The 21199-nt window shown below is 31.5% G+C and overlaps 4 protein-coding genes across 4 annotated transcripts; 3 read left to right on the top strand and 1 right to left on the bottom strand.

Annotated features, from left to right (window-relative positions):
* Positions 1-239: 239 nt before the first annotated feature.
* LOC116352163 (F-box only protein 32) lies at positions 240-7659 on the top strand. The gene is made up of 7 exons (XM_031784552.1): positions 240-1133; positions 5120-5155; positions 5588-5862; positions 5936-6117; positions 6175-6569; positions 6648-6733; positions 6802-7659. The coding sequence occupies exons 1-7, from the start codon at positions 1030-1032 to the stop codon at positions 6930-6932; spliced, it is 1209 nt and encodes a 402-aa protein (XP_031640412.1). The 5' UTR covers positions 240-1029; the 3' UTR covers positions 6933-7659.
* Positions 7660-8586: 927 nt separating this feature from the next.
* On the top strand, positions 8587-11760 carry LOC116352234 (tetratricopeptide repeat protein 27). The gene is made up of 8 exons (XM_031784659.1): positions 8587-8784; positions 8855-9758; positions 9826-10059; positions 10152-10323; positions 10387-10984; positions 11041-11207; positions 11277-11435; positions 11529-11760. The coding sequence occupies exons 1-8, from the start codon at positions 8730-8732 to the stop codon at positions 11640-11642; spliced, it is 2403 nt and encodes an 800-aa protein (XP_031640519.1). The 5' UTR covers positions 8587-8729; the 3' UTR covers positions 11643-11760.
* A 1741-nt stretch (positions 11761-13501) lies between these two features.
* On the bottom strand, positions 13502-17126 carry LOC116352325 (F-box/WD repeat-containing protein 4). Its single transcript, XM_031784834.1, has 5 exons — positions 16799-17126; positions 14680-15236; positions 14559-14610; positions 14348-14489; positions 13502-13962 (listed from the first exon to the last, which is right to left on the bottom strand). Exons 1-5 carry the CDS (start codon positions 16999-17001, stop codon positions 13645-13647), a joined length of 1272 nt encoding a protein of 423 aa, XP_031640694.1. The 5' UTR covers positions 17002-17126; the 3' UTR covers positions 13502-13644.
* A 402-nt stretch (positions 17127-17528) lies between these two features.
* On the top strand, positions 17529-19145 carry LOC116352610. The gene is made up of 5 exons (XM_031785334.1): positions 17529-17810; positions 17868-18100; positions 18177-18489; positions 18565-18754; positions 18888-19145. The coding sequence occupies exons 1-5, from the start codon at positions 17630-17632 to the stop codon at positions 19078-19080; spliced, it is 1110 nt and encodes a 369-aa protein (XP_031641194.1). The 5' UTR covers positions 17529-17629; the 3' UTR covers positions 19081-19145.
* Positions 19146-21199: the final 2054 nt, after the last annotated feature.

The raw sequence follows: 21199 nt of genomic DNA, 5'->3' as shown, positions 1-21199 counted from the left end.
TTCTCCAACATTTCACTCAAATTGCAGTATTACATTGCTTCGGTGTGTTTATACTGTTGTTATTTTTTTCTCACTGGCAATCCAATTGTAAATGAGTGAGTGAAAAGCTGTTGCTGCTGCTGCGCATACACGAGATTTTAATTTGGTTGGATTCTTATTCGAAAACGCTTTGTATGTATACAAAACGGAATCATCGTACTGTTATTGTACTATGTGCTATGTGTACCTTACATATGGTTTTAGATTTGAGTGTTGCACAGTATTCAATGTGACATCGTTTTGTGTGGATATTTAATTGGTGTTTCATAGTAGCGTGCAGAATATAAACAACACAACTCAGGAAATTTCATTTCACATAAAATAAATAACATTGAAGAATACGACGTCCAAAGAACACACCAATAACACCATAAAACGCTATCAAAAAGTATATCGTACAGAGCTTTTATGAATTCAGTGTCCAAAAACCAAATAGATAATAATTTAATATAGATTGAAATCTGCGTTCGTGAGGAAAGCTGGTCTCATTTCTATCTGCTTGCCAAGACTAAAAAAAATTGACGAAGAAAAATTTACCAAATTGGAACACGAACTTTATCCAATTTTGTAAAAAAAAAACGGGACTGTCACAAAACTGAAAATATGGTGCCACAAGAATGAGAATTTCCAACAATTTTTGAGTTCATAGGGGCTGTTGATTATTTAATACTCTGGTTTTCTTCTTTTTCTCTGCAACAACATTGTGCATTTATTGCCGTGACACAAACTGTGCTAGATATACATTTTAATACATACAATTTTTTAGTAAAAGTACATCGAGAATTGTACACATATTGTACTCCATCGAAATTGTGATTATTTGCCGAGAAATTGTTTGTTGTGAGACATAAAATTTTGTGATTAATTGTGATTCTTACTCAAGTATAAATTGGAATAATATAAAAACAACAAAAAGAGAAACGGATTACATTTGAATACGGGGCTTGAACCAAATAGATAAGGTTCAGTTTTACACAAAAAAATAAAAAAATGCCATTCATTTCGAAAGATTGGCGATCACCTGGCGAAGCTTGGGTTAAAACCGATGATGGATGGGAAAAGTTAAAAGTGTTGGAATGTGGTAAACGTAAGAGGTAGGCATGAATTCCATCAATAATCAAAAATAGAAAAATATATTGTATTACCCCATCGAAATCTAAAATTTTGATCTTAAGAGCCGTTGTACTACAGCGGATAAACCTTTTATATATATTCAAAGTAATCGCAGCTGATGAGTTGTCATTATTTCTATTTATACAGGTTCATAAACCCAAAAAATATTAATAATAATACATCCTACAAAAAAAAAACCAATAAAGAACATCAAACAAAAAGAAAAAAATCAGTAAAAGTTTGCATATGTTTTAGTTTGGAACGCAATTCCTTTGTTTGCTTCGCGCAATGAACGTCGACGACAATAAAGATGTTGTAGAAAATAGAAAGAAGCGAACGAAAAATAGAAAACAGTAAATAAAAATAAACTCTCTCGAATACAAGACACGCGACTACACGCGTTTTTTTTTTGCTGTCTTGACGTTTGCATGTGTATGTTTGTGTGTATGCGCTGTAAATGAATTTACGAATCCCATATGCATTAACACACACATGTTGACAATATGCACAATGGTAAGCGCGAGCAAATTTTTTTACGTCGTAATTTCAACAAATACAATAACTTTTGAGCATTTTCAATAGGTAAATTACAAAACTCTGTGACTGGTTAATATAATGTTGGTCACTTTTATTAAGTCGAAAACACTGAAGTCTTTCATCAGATGTGTGTTTTATTGACGTATATTTTGTTTTCCACTTCAAAAAAAAATTTCCCGTGTTTTTTGCTCATCATTTTTGACTTATTGATGCCTTGCGATTTTGGATTCATTGATTTAAGTTCAAAACGAAATGTATGATATATAGCTGAGTTATACTATCTTCTTCATTTTAAATAACATACAATAACTGCGCATCAATAAATTACACCACGAATCAACCAATTACAATATTAGTGAGAGAGTTATGACATAAACAGAACAAAAAAATCAGCTGAGTTTTGTTTACAATAGAATGCGCTCGCGCACACATCTGTAACATTCAAGTAATATTGCAAACCGAATGAGAAAATACACAATCTGTGCTATAAACGAACAACAAAGGATTCTCTCTTTATCTATTTGGTGGATGCAACGTACAGCAGATCATCAGCAACAAACATATGACTCATTTCAGTTCACGCCGAATACAAAATATACCCAATAGATTATATAGGGGCAATGCAATTACCATGGCCAAATCATTTTGAATTTTTTTTCAACTACACTACGTTATGTGCATGGTGTATGTGTGCTTACTAGAGCCATAGCAGTTAACTTTCAGTTTTTTTTTAGCAAAGTACTTTCGAATTAGCTACAGATACAATTGGTGGAAATTTCCAATGGGTTCAATTCTCTTTTTTTCTAATTTTGAAGTAATTCGAATTTGACACATTCTTCAATTAAAGTCAAACTGTGTTTAACAGCGTAAAATTAGCACGCAGTATGCGAAAAAATATATAAACTTTTTGAACAAATTTTATATGAAAAGTATCAAAATATTCAATGTTATTTAACATTCTATACGCTTAGATGTACTTGTTGAACAACGAATTGATTGTAGCGCTAATGTACGTATATAATCATGTTGCACACTCACTGTATGAAAATTTCACATATACAAGCGAAAAAGAAAGAGAGTAGGAGAAATAGAAAACGTTACGAAAGAAAAGTGTAATACACAAAAACAATGTGTTATGTTTGAATCTCGTAATGATATATAATAATTAATAATTAAACAAAGACAAACGTACTTCTTCAGGGCTTCTGGGCCCGGTCAATCTCATTTCTAATTTATGTTTCAATGGTTGTTCACAATATTATTTGTATATTTGCCAAGGGAAAAGAGTGAAACCACCAAAAAAAAATGACTGAATAGAAATAACTATTGAATATGCAAATTATTGCAATTTTGCAATTTTGTATTTACTTTTTCTCAAAATATATTTATCAATCCAAAAATGATCATTGATTTCCAGTTTCTTGGTAATGTTATATGTTAACTAACAGTAGAATTACGCAGAGAATACCGTCACATGGATCTATACGTTTGGCTAACAAAAAAGTGTGGTTTTTTATTCACCCCTTTGCATTCATTTGTCAGATTTATTATCTATTTTCCAATTTCACATGAACTTATGTCATGCCATGCAGCCATGGATGTGGAAATATGGTTGTCGAACTTCCACTAGAATGAATTTCTACTAGATTTTTTTTTTGAAAAATGATTTCAAATTTAGTCGTATGTAATTTGTGAATAATTTTTTTTTATCTAGACCATCTACGAGGTTTTGGCTGCTTTATGTATACAACTTTAGTTTTGAGTAGTACGCAATGTCCCACTTATGTTAAATATAGTGGAGACAAAAATTATATCATATTCAATCACATCATGTATGAACTTCTGACCCAATTATTGTCCCATTTTTTAAAGTAACTCCAAGTATATAAATGGTCGTTGGCGCGTCGATGGAAATTGTCAAGGTGAAACATTGCACAATGTTGCTGAATGTGAAACGTAGTGGATTTCATTAAGCATACATGCGAAGTTCTATAGGAATAGTAAATATCCAATAAGAATTAATTTTTACGGATTTTTTTATGAAATTGAGACTTTATTGTGTACACTGTGGAACTAAATTATTGGATTTTTCTACATGAAAATTGAATATTTCCAAAAATACCACGAAATTGAGTCCATATCCCCATCTAACCCCAGAATAACTTGCATATTCGGTTCCCCATAGGATGTACACATTTCAATCTCACTTGACCTAAAATTCACTCCTTCTTACTTGTACCTTCAATTTGGGTCGAAAAGTGAAAACATGCCAAAGTGGGATCAGGGCCAGAGTCAGAACAATATAAAAAATTTATCCCCACCCTTTGAATTGGGGTATTCGGGGAAGAAAAATTATATGCCAATGATATGCGTAACTTTCATGGGAAGAAATACGTGTGCCCATTTGAGTTAGAGGGGGTGAAGATCCTGCCGTGGAAATTACAAATAAATGGGCCATATGAGCGCCAAATAAATGAAAATATTTGCAAATTAAACTTTCAAGGTGTATGAGGAAAATATTGGCAAAGTCAATTTTCAATGAGTAATTTATTTAAAAAAAAATGTGTGGCTCTTCACTTAAAAATTCAAAATATGGGTGTCGAGTAGTTAGTTTTTCTGAGTAGTACGGTCCCACGTTTTACATTAAGCCCTACGACAAATACTGTCAGTGTATATGCGAATCCTCAACGTCTCTCCTTTTTGAAAATGTTGAAAATAGAAGTGCTAAAACTATATTTCCTTATATGTAGCACAAGCGAGTGTTCAATTTTCATGACTACATTTGTATATACATTGATTGAAATCTAATCCATACCATTGATTAAATTTTCCTAACAAACTCTTTCAAATGTTTGCAGATATGCTGGTGAATACATTGTTATTGGAGAAATTTAACTAATTGTAATGCTAAGAATAAAAATGGTTTAAGGAGTCATATCCTGCTAGAATTTTTTGCTTCTCTTTATTTACTTGTTTTGACTTTTATTAGAGGGCGAGTCATATCATTTAAAAGCGACCTTAAATTTCATTATAAATATTCAAAAAAAGGAAGTTAGCTTTAAACGTTGCTAATCGTTTCGTAATTCCATATACACATAATAAAAATAAAACGCTTGCTATTGCGTTACACGGATGTGGGCATGTAATATTGCTTGAAACATTGTGCAATCTTAATCTTATATAATGTAAAAAAATTAACAGAAATTATGTTCTTCATCCTCTACCCAAAATGGACAGATCTATTTAGAACCGTTTTCACATACATTTTTGTATTATCATGTATAAAGTTTATTTCAATCATTTTAAGAATCCAATATTTACTGTTGAAATGTTCATTATTTTTTCTTCATTTGTTGGAAAGACTATAACTATTTTTAGCCGCAAATCTATATTTATCTCAAAATGTGTGTTTTCTTTATCAAATCCACAGATGCAGTAGTGAACCTTGTGATACGAGTGAAAGTTGGTAAGTTGAAATACGAGAGTTTATCGTTTGTATACAAACTATAGTTAGTTTTAGGATATATTTACCGTAAATCACAAAGCGAAAGAATTCAAAATATCGGTAATTAATTCCAAAGATATTTCCCGTTTTGGAGTTATTCATAGTTACACAAAACTCATATACATAGGAAGTGAGTTCGAATTAAAAATAGAGCAGAGCAAAGAGACAAAATTTATTCCAAAAATAGACAAAAATGCGTTGAAATGAACGGCTGCTCACAGAGAGTGCAAAACGAAACATTTAAAAAGGGAATGGATATATACATATATAAACAGTTTTCTGAAAACATAAAATTTTGAAGGCATTTTCATTTTCAATTGATTTTTTTTAAAATAAAATAAGTGTAATCTTCATTGATATAATCTTGTTAATTTTATTCATTTATCTCTGCAGGTTGAATGCATCTAATAGCCTTGGAGATGACACTGAAACTGAAATTCCTCCTCATTGCCATATAACAATTCGGTGTACACGTGAAATAGCTGGTTTCAATGGACTCGGCGAAGCAGTGAAACGTCTAGATTTTCGTTCATCGGTTCGTGATCGGCGAAGGTTTCAATATGTCTGTTCACTACTTCGTTTACTTGTTTCAAACAAAGGGATTGCCAGTTTGCCTGGAAGTGCACAGCGAATGTTATTACAAATGCTCGAAGAAGTTGCCGCGCATGGTAATTTTTAATTAATCCCAGTCAAAATGAATTCAATATATCAAAATAATAAATAAATGTTTCTAAATTTTAGTCAGCGATAGTCAACAAAACATCAACATACTCAGAGGACTAGCGATGCAATTGCAAAAAATTGTCAATCAAGAAAATCAAAAATGTTGGGGAAAACCATTGGGCAGCGAAATTTTATGGAAAGGTCATGTCGAAACCATTCAACGGATACAAGATATGGCCACACAAATCAAAATCAAAGAGGTACAAATTGATCTTTGTCTCATGTCAGTGGATAATAAATTGAAATTTTACTTGCAGCCGGGTCCAGATGTTTTTCCAAAATTACAAGACTTACCAGAAGAGTGTGTTCGTGAAATTATTTTACGCATCAATGATCATCAAGATTTGGAAGCTTCATCGGCTGCCTGGACAATTATGGCGGCCCTCGCATCGGAACAACGCGTTTGGCGTGAATTGACTCAATTCCATTTCACCAAACAGCAAATCGATCAATTTATCCAGAATCAATTCACTACAAATGCAAATAATGCCGATAGAAACAACAGCATCACAAATAGCAGTAATCAAAATGCAAATTCGAGCAATACACGCAACGATATCAATTCGAATAGTATGAATATTTTGGTGAATAATACATCGAAGCGTCCAAATAATACTAAAGATTGGCAGAAAATATATCATGCACTCAGAAGGTAATAAACTAACATTTTAATAATATAAATGATTTTATTATTAATTTTCGGAATGAAAATCTTTGCCTTTTATTAAAGAAAATATGGAATAAGAGAAGATTATCAGTATTCAGAGATTTTGGCTTTATGCAGATTTTGCTGCTGTTTATTTTGGCCGTCTGCAGGTAGGATTATCTTTCACATATTTCAATCACTTAAAAATATTTCAAATCAATGAAAAATAAATTCACAGGTCATCCATGCATCGCAGATCAGTCGCCCGACTATCGAGCTCGATTGAAAGAGGCGGCCGGAGGCGATAATATTATTAATGAATTTCAACCAGTTTCTCCTTCGCAATTTCTAAAATATTTTTCGCTGTAAATAATTGGAAATAATGGATATAAAGCAACTACAAATCATACTATACAGTATAATATTATTGCGGCATAGAAAAGAAAATTTAATTCGCTCTTTATATATAGATTATGATGCGTTTTTTTTACATTTAATGTTTAATAAATATTAAAAAAATTTATTTCGATTACTTTAGCTTTTTGTTTACACGCAAACGTAGAGCGATCATTATACCATTGAAAACAAGTCTAAAATGAAAAAATATTGAAGAGAATGATTACAAACACGAATTGTTAACCATTAAAAATTATGTTTGTTAAAAAGGATGTTGAAACAAATTACAAAGTGAAAATGAAAGTAGAAGAAAAGAGAAAAACAGAAAGATTATATGATATTAGATACGGAAAAGATTTCAAAGGAATATCTTTTTAAAGAGATGAACAAGAAAACACTGAAAAAAGAACTATTTACTATATTTAGATTATTTAATGGTAAGAAATAAAATTAAAGATTCATATCGTTCAGAAAAATACACTGAATAATTCACTCATTTCTCGGTTTCGTCAAATTTGATCATTTTTTGAAGCTATCGATTACCAATGGTTTAACATAATTCTTATTTTTTATTTTCCACCTCAGTGGTAACAACTGTTTTTTTCTTAATTTTACGATAAAAATAATTACGTGTACTGCCATCTTTTCATGTCTTCCAGCATCTGAAAAGAAAAGAAAGAACAAACGAACATAAAAATACACATACTTATATGCAATAAAATGGACTTTTAATGCGAAAATTGGTTGCGGTATGTATAATTCCATTACTCTACAATTCCTGATCCATTCCTTTGATTCATTTTCCATTCCGATCCATTACGCATCATAGATGATGACGTAAAAAATTTTAGGGGGGGGGTGATGGCAAAATTCTGTAGGGGGTTCCTGGAAAAATGCATGGGGGGTCCCTGACGATGTCAACAATTTGTACGAAATGAGGATAAAATCGTTTTTTTTTTTTTGAAAGTCACTTTTTTGGCGAAAATCCCTAGCAAATCGAAAGAATTTTCCTACTTCAAATTACCTTGCAAATCCAAAAATGACACAAAAATCGTTTTTTTTTTTTTGGAAGTCACTTTTTGAGGTAAAAATCCCTAGCAAATCGAAAGAATTTTCTCGGCCAAAAAAAGTGAAGAGCAAAAAAAAGGTCCACATTTCCAAAATTGTTGAGGGTTCCTAAAAATATTTTAGGGGGGTCATCCGACCCCTAGGAACCCTCGTCATCACCTATGATTACGCATTGATTAATTTCCATTTTTTCCATTCTTTTCTTCTGATCAACTCTAGGGTATGTATAACATTCTATATGGCCGTAATACTTTTAAATAGTTCAAGAAGAAAAACCCAAAAGTTTCTCGGAGATATAACTTTTTAGTTTCCTATTATTAATCTTGACATTCATAATAACAATAAAAAGATATGAAAACTTTGAATATTCTGTTGTTTTTCTTGAAATTTATAACGCATTTTATATTATGGAAGAAGCTAAAATATGCGCTGAATCGAATAAGTCAGCAAGTCAAAAATGATAGCTGAATGACAATACCTCAAACCATATGAAAGAAATGTTGATAGATAACATGAACAAGGACACATAACCTATAACAACATGTTTACTGTGGTTCATCACTCATAAATACCAATAGACAGATACCATTTCAAGCACATTATTTTGCAGATTTTGAAATCGTTTTTTTTTTTTGAAATAAAATTAAGTTTTATGAGGATTTTTCAGTGATTCAAATCTAATTTTTTTGAAATACGAATAAAATGGCACTTAATCAACATTGGCTTTGTAATTATTCAACGAACATTTGTACTGATGGTAATATATGAAAAATTTGAGTTTTTTCGTACGAAATCATTGATTCAATTCATACATGTTTATATTTTAGATTGGACACCAAGTTTAAAAGCATTATGGGAATGTAATTGGTCTGAAACTTTAAATAATGACATTTTTGCTCAAATTATTGTGCGGAACTTCACTGACATCGATTTTACAGCAAAAAGTGTTGAAGAAATGCTATGTCTGGCCATATCAGCCCTTCAAGCATTTGTTCAAGATAATTTTGTTGGGCCATTGCTTAACGAAGACGACAAGTTCAAAGAATTGTCATGGCATTCCGATATTCAACGCATTGGCAATGACTCAGTGCGAAATTATTTAATATCAGACGGTGAAGAAATCAACACAAATGTGAATCATCCCGAATTGTTGGCGGTGGCAAAATTTATTCTTTTGCATATTGGTGAAAGGATAAGTGATGAATCAATTGACCAATTTATTTATCAAAATTGGCTCTTACGTTATTATGGTGTACACCAATTAGTGATTGACGAATATACTGATACGTTTTTTAATGGTATTAACAAAGTTTCAAATAGTTTAGTTGAAAATGTGAACACCGTTGAGAATATTGATAAAGATTCAAAGGTGATTTGTCTTTTGGAAATTTCTGCATGGCAGTTACACTTCAAACGAATATTTACCGCTAAAGAAAAGTTACAAATGGCTCAACAATTGCTCGATGTGAACATTACAATCGAAGGAAAATTGGGTGTTCGAACGAAATACCAACAAAAACCAGTACCACAGTTGATGTTGCGTGTAGATTCACCAAATGGTGATATTGTCGTTATACCATCCATTGAGTCTCCCATTGCGCCAGCCAAACTTCCAGCACTTTTGCAATTGGACGATGATACGCGATTAGAAAAAATTCAATTTATCAATGAAGAGGACAACATAATCACGAGGACAAAAAGCATAGTTCAAGCTTTAATACTAAGCACTTAGTAAGTTCCGTAGTATTCGATGAAAATGAAATAAAATATTATTATTATTATACTCTTTTATTTACAGTAATTACATCCAAAAATCACAGCCCAAAGATAAATTGGCTAACGAAGAGCTTATGCCTTATTTAATGACATTAATGTATCAAGAACAAGGGCCGTGGTCCATTCGTATATCGGTTTTGTTTGAAAATATCATAATGGAAGCTACACACAAACGCACCGTCGAAAGAAGCTTAAAACAATGTGAAGAGATTTATAAATTAGTAACGAAATCAGATTCCACAAGCAATTTTCATCGGTAACTTTATCTCTCTTGAATATATTTTTATGAAAAGAAAAAAAAACGTTGTAAGAATGAAATCCATTTGAATCTTTTTGATATATTTGCAGTTTATCGTTTGTGTATACATCTTATATGCGTCCACATTGGATAATTCGTACACAACTAGCAGACTTATTGGTTAGCTTGGGCTTTGTTAAAACTGCTCTGGATATTTATCTCGATATTGAGAAATGGGATGCTGTAATTATGTGTTACAATATGTTGGAACTCAAGCATAAGGTGAGAAAAAATTAAAATAGAAGAAAAAACAATCTGCTGATTCATAATAATAACTTTATGCAGGCGGCTGAAGTGATTCAAAACGAATTGAAAAAGAAGGAAACCGTTGAATTGTATTGCATGTTGGGTGATTCATTAGATGATAAAACATGGTATGAAAGAGCATGGGAATTTTCAAATAAAAGAAGTGGTCGTGCTCAGCGTCATCTCGGCTCATATTATTTTGCTAGAAAGCAATTCGAAGAGGCCATTCCACACTTGGAACAATCAGTTGCCATTAATTCACTGCAAGAATCGGTTTGGTCAAGACTTGGTTATTCAGCATTGTCACTTGAACGGTGGGAATTGGCTGCAAAAGCGTATCGACACTATACACATATTGAACCGAACGGCTTTGAATGTTGGAACAATTTAGCTAAAGCATATCTGAATTTGGGTGACAAACAACGTGCGCACAAAGTTCTGGCTGAAGCATTAAGATGTAACTACGATAACTGGAAAGTATGGGAAAATTTTCTCATTGTATCGTTGGACACGGGCAATTTTGAAGATGTATTAAATGCACATCATCGACTTGGAGAATTGAAATCAAAATATTTAGACAAAGAAGTTTTGACGATTACAGTAAATGCAATACTTCAAAACACACCAGACTCACAAGGTATACAATTATTGTCATTTCCATAGGAATATTTTCTTAAAATCGACATACTTTAGGTCGCCCCAGTGAACGTCTTCTGAAAAAAGCACAGAATCTTCTAGCACAATTATGTGTGCAGTATCCGACAGAAGGTGTGGTATTTGAGCTTTCTGCCAAACTGTTCGACAAAGAACCACTTCAAAAAGCGCAGAAATTACAAAAAGCCTATCGTGCATATACACAGGTGACTATATAAAATATAATTTACTTGTCGTTTGAATTGTGTTTAAATTTTAGTTTTTTTTTTTTATAGGGAAAAAATGCGTGGACAAAAACATCGGAGGGGACGCTTCAAGTTTTAGGACTTTGCAATGATTTGTGCGAGTCAAGTTTGAAAGCATATGAAGAAGTGGAAGATAACCTTAAAACAACAGCAGTATCACAGCTATCGTCTGCTCGGCTTACAACTCAGGTGATTTTTTTTTTTTGAAATAATATGTTGAACGTTTTAAAATTAATTCAAGTTTAAAGTACAAACGGACTAACAATTATTTCGTATTCAAAGGGTTGTATCAAGGCAGCAAATGATTCAGAATGGCTGGACCAATGCAATGAACAAATTCTGATGCTTACTGATTTATTGGAAATCATAAAAACGAAATTATTGAATAAACCTTAAATATTGATGTAATATGACAAAAATGTTTTATTATAATTAAAATGTCCTCTTTGTCAAATTTTGTGATCGAATCAGTTTTTAATTTTTGTTAAAAATGCTTTATTAACCCAATGGTATTGAATAAAAATTGTAGTAAAAAATACATCATTGGACTTTATTTTTCTCTCATTTTTCAAAACAAAAAATTCTCTAGCAAATCAGACAAATTTTCGTTTTTTTTTTTTTTTTGGAAGTCACTTTTTGAGGCGAAAATCCCTAGCAAATCGAAAGAATTTTCTCCGCGAAAAACCCTACCAAATCGGAAAAAAATCTCTCGGAACCAAAAACCCTAGCAAATTGAAAGAATTCTCCTCAATTTTCTACATTGATGAGCTAAAAAAAAAAAGGTCTTCACTTTTTTCATGAAAAACCCTAGCAAATTCGAATAATTTTCGCGAAAAAAAATTTCCCATCCAAACCATGGGGGGGGGGGGGGTGGTAACAGAAATGTAACAGATTAAAGCGTTAGATGATTTTTACGGATAATCTTTGATTGAATCGATACAAATAAACTAAATATTGACTTTTAATTCGCAAAGTGCAATAATATCGCACTATTAAAATTGTATTGAGGAAAAAACAAATGGCTTCCTCAGGGAACGGAAGTCCAGAAAGAGAGGATATACCGTTTCGGGGTAGATTTACAGAAATTAAAACTACTGAACCAATTGAAGTTGTTATCAAAAACACTGAACCAGCACAACAAGCAACTCTCAAATCAATTCTCAAGCCACATCGTTCTGGAGTTTATTGGTGCATCCGTTTCCTGATTATTTTTGCTTCGATTTGTTTTGGCATTTATATTCTCTCAACTCGAATTAGTCAGATTTCCCGTGATTCTTCAGCTTCAGTGAGTGAGATTGCCCGTGATACTGTCAATTTTACGTTAGAAGCGCTAGGCAATAGGACATTCAACGTCACACATTCCACAAGTGTAAAACTTCTAAATAACAATTAAAATCATTTAGCCCAAAAATAACAAATATCATAATAATATTAACATCAACAATAACAATATACAAAACACACAATTAATAACAAAACTTGAACACTGTCATTTTATTGTAAAAATTTTATCCATTGTATCCATTCTCTTCATTGTATACATTCATTTTTATAATAAAAAATATATTTTTAAGCCTTAACCAGGCACGGTCAATTAAAAAAAGACATAATTATGTTCATGAAATTGGTTTTGTAAAAAATAATTGAAAGACAATAATAATAATAAAGTGATAATAATAAATAGTAGAAAATTATTGTCTTTCAATCAAAATACATAAAATAAAATATTACAAATTTGCTAAATTGAGTTGTATTATATTCTTTCATCCTTCTTCTAATGATCCAATGATATATATGATATACAATGTTGAAACTGGCTCAGGTAAGAAATTGCTTAATTTATATATACCGCCATGTAAAATTTGGAGTCAAAATTTCATATATGTCAGAAATATATGGACTCTTAAAGTTTTGTACACTAGTTCTTATCTATTGGGGAACAAATGTATTAAAAAATGTGCAAATACAATCCTGTTTATTGGCGCAAATAGATTTTTTTAATTCATTTTAAGAAATGTAGTCATATTACTATTTTTATTCTACACAGAAACAAGTATTCGAGTACGCGTATAGAGTTAAATAGAGTGCGTAACTCATTTTGAGGGGTAAAGCCTCTACTAACACCGCAAGTGCGAGTAAGCGTACTCGAATGCTTGTTTCTGTGTAACAGAAGACGATGATGAAGATGAAGAATCCACATCATCACATCACAACATCATTAGATGTAAATTAATTTTAAATAAAAATCAAATGCAAATTGTAACAAAAACATAGTTTTATTCATTCCATAGACTTTTCATACATTTTTTCTGAACGGTCCTCTTCAATACGTTTACAATAAATTGAGGTATACCAATAATTTTTTGAAAAATATATATACCGAAGCAGTACAATTGCGCTATAAATTAACGATCATTTCATGCACAAAAATGTTTGTATAGTCTTTTGTCGCAGCCCAATCAGCGTCGAAATCCAATACTCGCAAATTATAATCAGTTGAGATAAATAGTTGGCTTTGATCATTGACTACTTGGTATGCTGGAGAACTAAAGCTTTTGGCACCACGAAAACGTTGTCTCGGAAAATATAGTTGGATATACTTGTTTGGCACACGCAAGTCATACAAATTGACACGACAATGATACTTCATGCCACACAAAACGCCAAAATTTCCATCATATGAGACAGAATAAACAGCCAAATCATATGGGTCCACCTAAAATGTCCAATTGAAATAACCACAATATCAAAAACTATTTAGAATATAACAGCCTATAGGGTTTGATCACACACACATAAATGAAAATAAATCTTAAATTAAGAACAATTTGCAAATGATCTGAAGTCGCAATAGCAAATAGTTTGCTGAAAAATTGGAGGTTTTGATTCAAAAAGTGAAGACCTTTTTTAGCTCATCAATGTAGAAAATTGATCTTTCAATTTGCCTAGGATTTTTCGCGGAGAAAGAATCCGAGTTGCTAGAGATTTTCGCGTCAAAAAGTGACTTCCAAAAATAAAACGAAAATTTGTCCCATTTTAGTAGTAGTAGTGGCGATATGGTGAACAGCGCAAGAAAGGAATAAATAACTAATTAAATTCACCCAAATGTGTTCGTCACAGTTTGTTCTCAAGTCAAATAGCCGAAAGGTTGTATCATAATGTCCGCTTAGGATTACATTGTTGTCTTTCCATTGAAGATCATATATGGAGGCTGAATCTGATGCTAATGGGTGCACTTCGTTCCTGGAAAATACATACATGGAAAAGTAATGATTGGATGAATTGGATTTATTTGCTTCATTTATTACTCACGTCGATAAATCTACTAAATGAAGTGCTTGCCGAGATGTATCTTTGTATTTACCTATAGCATAGAAAATAATGAAATATTATAAAAATAATGATGGAAAAATGAAAATAATCAAACCCTTACCCATTGCAATTTTATCAACATTGGGTGAGAAACGAATAGTTTTGACGCCAGCACCCAATTCTGCCACTGTATCCAAATATGGTATGTCAAGTTCGTAACGTTTTTGCCACAAAGAAACTCTTTGCAGTGTTGCAGTTGCGTACAGATCGTTCCTAACATCGACCGATTCAACACGGTGCTCTGAAAATTCGTTTAAGCTAACATTGATCTCTTCGATTGGATCATTTTCATTATTATCCATTGAAATCAATTTAATTCGACCATTCCTACGACCAATCACCACCGATTCACCACTTTTTGTCAAACATGTAATGTCAGCATCTCGAACTTCACCGTATGTATTAGTAGGTCGTCGATACAATATTTCACCTTTTCGTTTTGATCTTGTATATTTTCTCAATTGTCCACTATGTGATTTGAATAAAAATTCTTTTTCTAGAATTATCTTTGACGGATTAAATTGTGATTGTTGAAATAAAATATGTTCTTCGTAACGTCCATAGCACCAGTTTTGGAAAATTTTCACTCGTCTATGATATGAGAGATTTTGTATCGTTCTGTGTGGTAAAACAAGAAGAAAACATGAATTGAACATTTGATCCATTGTGGTGGTGGTTTTCGAGTCAAATAAATAATCATCCAGATACCTAGCTGGGTAGACAGGGGGAAATTTCAATTACCCCTTTACAAATTTACTCTTTCTGAGAAGGTGTTTGCACTAGACAGAATGGACTTTTGTCCAAATTTTTCAGTCTGCCCAGCTGTGTCCACATATTTCAGCTCATCTGACTGATGTCAGGCCCTGAATGGAGCGACAATAACCGAAGTGATTGTTATATGTATAAAAATACTTTCATTATATGTTGCAGCTAAGGCCAAATTAAGATTGGCTTGGCTAAAATTCTACGGCTATTCTTTATTGTACATTTGAGTAACCAATCATCGAGTATGGTGCAGAAATTTGGAATCCACAATATGTGCAAAAGAATAGAGTCGACACTGTCAAAAATGTCTTGAAACAGTTACAGACTTCTGAAATATGATCATAGACTGCTTTTCGATATACCAATTAGAAGAAGCGATACACAAAATTTGAATCAATAGATTGTATGCTTACCACTTTCGATGGTTTTTATACCAAAAAGATACCAAACAGTGATATAATTGATTTAGAAAACAGATGAAAACAAAAACTGCTACTGCAATGATAATGAAATTGAATATTTGCATTTTTTGCATGTACTTAAATTTCAAAATTATAATCAAAGACATTTACTTGTCGCTTTCAAAATTGCTTGGTGTATATACTTAAATTATATTACGCTGTGCTCGAGCAGGTCAGTGCAAGACCAATGATATAGTGAGTATGATCCACCTTGGTCCTCTGATTTCGACGGCATATTTGGTTTCTATATATTAATTTTTGTCCCATACATTAAAAAAAAACGATTCTCTTTGAAAATCAAAAATCGGTGTTTAAAAAAGAAATTATTCTAATTATTTATCATTGAAAATATATAGTGGGGGTTTTTTTTGCACGGGGAATCCGAATCTGGCGTTAGCTTTGCGATACAATAATTTTTAATACAATTTTCATAGAAAAACCCAAAAAATATTAACTATTGTATGGGAGCCATGCATGATATTGAATGACGTGAAATTTTGCTCAGATCATTTTTTTTTTTTACAAAAAATTAACTTTCTGAAAGTTTGAATAAACATTTGGTATTACACTTCTCATACAGCATTTTCAGTTTAAAAAAAATGTATGGGACAAAAACTAATCTAGAGAAATCAAACATACCATCGTAATCAGGGGACCAAGGTGGATCATTTCCACTATGTCATTGGTCTCTCACCGACGTTGTGTGAAATTTTCGTACACACTGTTATGTATGTTTATTTTACTTTAAATGAATTACCAAGGCGAAGAAATGCTGTTCGGTGCCGTTATTAATATTGCTATAACAATCACTAATATTGTTTTCACTCCGTTCCAACGCCTGACGTCAGTCAGATGAGTTAAAATATCTGGATGACAATATCCAAATATATTGATTGTCTGACAACAATAAATGGTTAATTTTTTTCTTGAATGCCAACTTGCTTTTAAACTCACCTTGTGTACGAAACGGCATTGTGATTTCGATGGCCAACTAACAATAAATCCAAGCTACGTCTTATGAAGGTCGATTGTTTAATGATCTCTTGAAACCGTTTACATACATGAAATAAATTTAATAAATCATCCAGTGTGCATTCATCAAATATTATTAAGAGAACATCATCGTTAAGATCTGTCAAAATGAGAGATTTCTTCATCTTGACAATATTTTAATTCATAAAAAATCCAGCAAACGATTCAGCAATTACTTTATACTTTGTGCTCTTTAAAAAAATTCATCAGTGAAATCAATTGCGAAATAAAACACATGTCTTGTTTACTATAAATTATACCACTGAAATTTCACTGTATTGACATAAGAATGACAGGTCATCATTGATGATACATCGATAATGCAGCTGAATCGGCTGCATGTTTGAACAAAACAAATTTGAATGCAGTAAATGGAACGAAATGCAAAATGTTGGAATTTTTAATACATTTTTTGGTATAATTTATGCGGAAACCATATTAATGAATTAATATTGAATTATTTCAATTTTATATATTACATTAACACTTTTCGTCTCAGATTTTGAAGAACTTCCGTGTTTTTATTTTCATATTTAAAAACCAACACAACTTTTTTTATGAATCAAAACAATTTTTTCAACTATGCAAATTATGAAGGTTTGCCGTGCACTTTTCTACAGATTAATGTAGTGCACTTTTAGACTTTCAATTATAAACTTTCAGTATAACATTTTGTTTCATTTTTACCGTATGCAATTTTTATGAATTTAGTTAAAATTATTTGTTGGTTTAATTCTTAAGAAATCTTATAAAATGAATTTTTTTTCAATAATTTGGTGTTTAATTGGAGGTGCATCTGCTTGGAACTTGGCCACATTCGATGATAGTGGTCTTCAATTTGCCACCAACAACAACGACTATGAGATTGTGCACGTTTCTTTGTTCTATGTTCGATCATTTTTGACCATTCGAAATCTTTCAAACTCGTCAAATCGTAAGTGAAAAGGTATATTATTTTTCTAATTTTCACAATGCATATTAATTTCTTCAGATCATATAACATTAATTGAATCAACTTGGCCGGAAAATTTGCTTCCAATTCAATCTCGAATTTTTCCAAATGAGTTATCTCATGCAAAACATAAATCGGATTGCAATGGAATTGTGAAGACAATCCAAACAGCTGTCGATCGAACAGATGGGCATTTGTGGCTACTTGATAACGGATCCCAGTACTGTACACCAAAATTAATTGTATTTGATTTATTGAGATCAAATATTGAGGTAGGTAAGCAAATAGTAAGGATACTAATTCACCATTTGAATACTTGACCTTTTTTTATCGTTATAATTCTCGCAGATACATCGTTATTTGTTTACCGATCTTAAAAATGATGCTCTGAAATCAATTCAGCTGTATATAAAAGATGATATGGATGCAAACAATAATGCCATTGTCAAAAGAAGTTCAACTGCAACAACATATGCTTTAATTTTGATTCACCAATCAAAGTTTCTCATTCAATATTCTCTCTCGGACAACCGTCCAAAGAAATTATTTTTGATCATTCCATTACAAAGTGGAGCATATGATATACTAATTGCTGCAGAAATAACTATAAAAAATAATGATGAGTTAGTAGTAAAGGACTACAACAATAATTTGTGGATTGGTATGTGGTTAAATATTTTATTTAATTTCGATAAAGATTAAAAAAAAATATGAATTTTGATTTAATAAATTTTAGCAAAATTGAACGAAATAAAGTACAGCAGTATTCAATCGAAGAATATTGATCTATTTGTTGAAGTTAAATTTCTGGGACCGTTACTAGGATCCGCCAATGCTCTAGCCATACCGCAAATGGTTGATGACATTGATCAATACATGTATTATTATTTACCACGTGATGGAGCTGTTGTTAGGTGGAATTTTCGGTAATATATTTCATAGAAATTTGAAAATTTATCTAATTACTAATTGCGAAACATTTGTATAAAAATAAAACCATATGTTTACACTTTTCGAATCTTTATATCGCGTTTATTTTTATATCTTCAAACTGACTAGGTTTCCAGGCGAGATTCGAGCCGAAGGACACGAGGTTTTGTACTTAACGAAATCATCTATAGTTCAAATTGTTTTTGGCGCAAAAGCATCATCTGTTTGGATCGTTCATGCTCATGCGGATGAAATTGGAGATCATTGTCGTCGCATTCTAAATTTTCGAACATTGAATGGATCTCGACGTCTTTTTTCATAAAAATTCTATTTTTATTTGTTATGTTAATTTTCGACAGTTTTACTAAATATGATGTTTCTCGAAAAAAAAAAAATAAAGATTCACTTATCTAATCATATATATAAATCAACGTGTTTGTTAATCGATAAAAGTTTTTTTTCTCGCATTGAATCCACTTTATCTAATCGGAAATCAAGAGAATTTCGTTCATGTGCTGCATCGATCTGACAGCATTTTTTACCTGCGCCGCCACAAAACTTATCACTTTCACGCAGTTTTTTGTTCATTTACTGATTATATTTCGAAGAAAGAAAATGATGAATGTGCTTTCCTCCTTCTTTCCCTCTTTTTTTCCATTGCGATAAGGAAAATGAATTAAAAAAAAAAACATTGATAAAATATTATCGACCAAATTTTGTGTATTTTTTTGTTTAATTTTTTTTTGCCTAGAGTTCAACTTTAGTCTAATTATTTATTATGTTTGAATTATGAAATAATATAATTTTTTTAAATGGCAAAACAAAAAATAATAGTTTCGATGATAGAGAATTGATATTTCTTGGAAACATACATTAAATATAACATATTCGAAGCTAAAGGTGTTTCCAACACATTCTTCAGTCGTGAGATATGAGATAAGATAACGAATGATGAAGCAAATAAATTCGGATTTTAGTCGACAAACAACATAATCTCAAAGTCTTTTTCTTTAACAAAATATAATTGAATCATTGACTGTTTTAAAATCGTCTATAATCGAAAGAAGTTTAAGTTATTTTTTTTTCTTCGTCAAAATTCAATAGCTATACACCTGTCAAAATCACCAAATATATGACGACAATGACAACGAATGAAATAAAAAAAGAGAGCACGAATAAAGATAACAATTGTTCTTATCACTTGAAACTAACAAATAATAGTAATCTTCGTTTGAAAAAAAATCGTCTGCAACACTTTTTCAACACAGCTTTCAATAAAATATCATTTAGATCAGTGTTAAATTGTTTCTTCGCCGATAATTCTCCACCATTCTACACCATTTCCAGTGAATATTTTTCGTGTTTCGTTCAAAGTATAGGCTTCAATTTCGAAATTGATGTATGGGAATCATAACTCCATAACTATATAATAGATAAACGAAATATTCACGCGCAATGCGTAAAAGTATTATATAAAATGTGTATCAAATAGCTCTAAGTACTTGAGGTGATTGATAAAGCTCACCACTCATCTTTTCACACTTTTGAATATTTGTTTTCTTTATCTGTAGGTAAAAAAATCTTATCGATTTTATATAAAATCGTAGTTCACTCGAACTAATCAATTTTATTAGTGTGTGGTTGGTGGTAAGAGCAGTTCACAGTAATAGATTCAAAAGGTTGTCAGTAAAAATTAAATATGAAAAGTTTATTTTAACAGTATTCAAGTCAACGCGGAGATTGGATTTAAGCAATTTATATTCAACAGGTGGATATGGAGATCGTTGACATTCTTTGACCAAAATTTGTTTTTTGAAATCGATGTGATTTGATCATTGTCAGATCTAAAATACCCACTTTTTGAGTATGAATAAAGGTCATCGAACAAAAATGTTCACTTCTTTTTATACGTACGAATTTTTGTCCGAAAGTGTGTATGCAAAGTAAGTGGAGTAGTGGTCTCATCGCTTTAGATTTTAAAAAAGAGAGATTCCACTTTTCTAACTTATTTTGTCTACAACCGAATCATCTATAACCAACCACGAATTCTAACATTCGAATGAAAATCAAAATTGTTATTTTGAAGCATTCTGCAAAAGAATTATCTATTTTATTATTTTAGATTTCAGGATTTATTATTTCGAATTTAGGAAAATATCTTCAGTTATACTTAAGAATGTTGTATTAGATTTTTTGTCAATAAATCAAATTTATACAAATCACAAACATCAATGGTTTATGTTAATCTCCAGAATATTACTGACTTTTTCATTGAATAATTTGAAAAGTATTTTTCAAAGAAATTAGTAGCGCCATCTCACGGTGTTGAGTATGTGTAAAGTTGCAGTGCGTCTATTTGTATTTCTCTGATTGGTCCACGCTGTAGCACATGCGATGTGTTATCACATATTGAATTGTTGTCTTCTTATTGGGGTTTGACA

Source organism: Contarinia nasturtii, unplaced genomic scaffold (genome assembly GCF_009176525.2).
Source record: "Contarinia nasturtii isolate CC-2019 unplaced genomic scaffold, AAFC_CNas_1.1 Cnas_scaffold_187, whole genome shotgun sequence".
Lineage (NCBI taxonomy): Eukaryota > Metazoa > Arthropoda > Insecta > Diptera > Cecidomyiidae > Contarinia > Contarinia nasturtii.
This window is presented reverse-complemented; position numbering and strand designations above follow the sequence as displayed.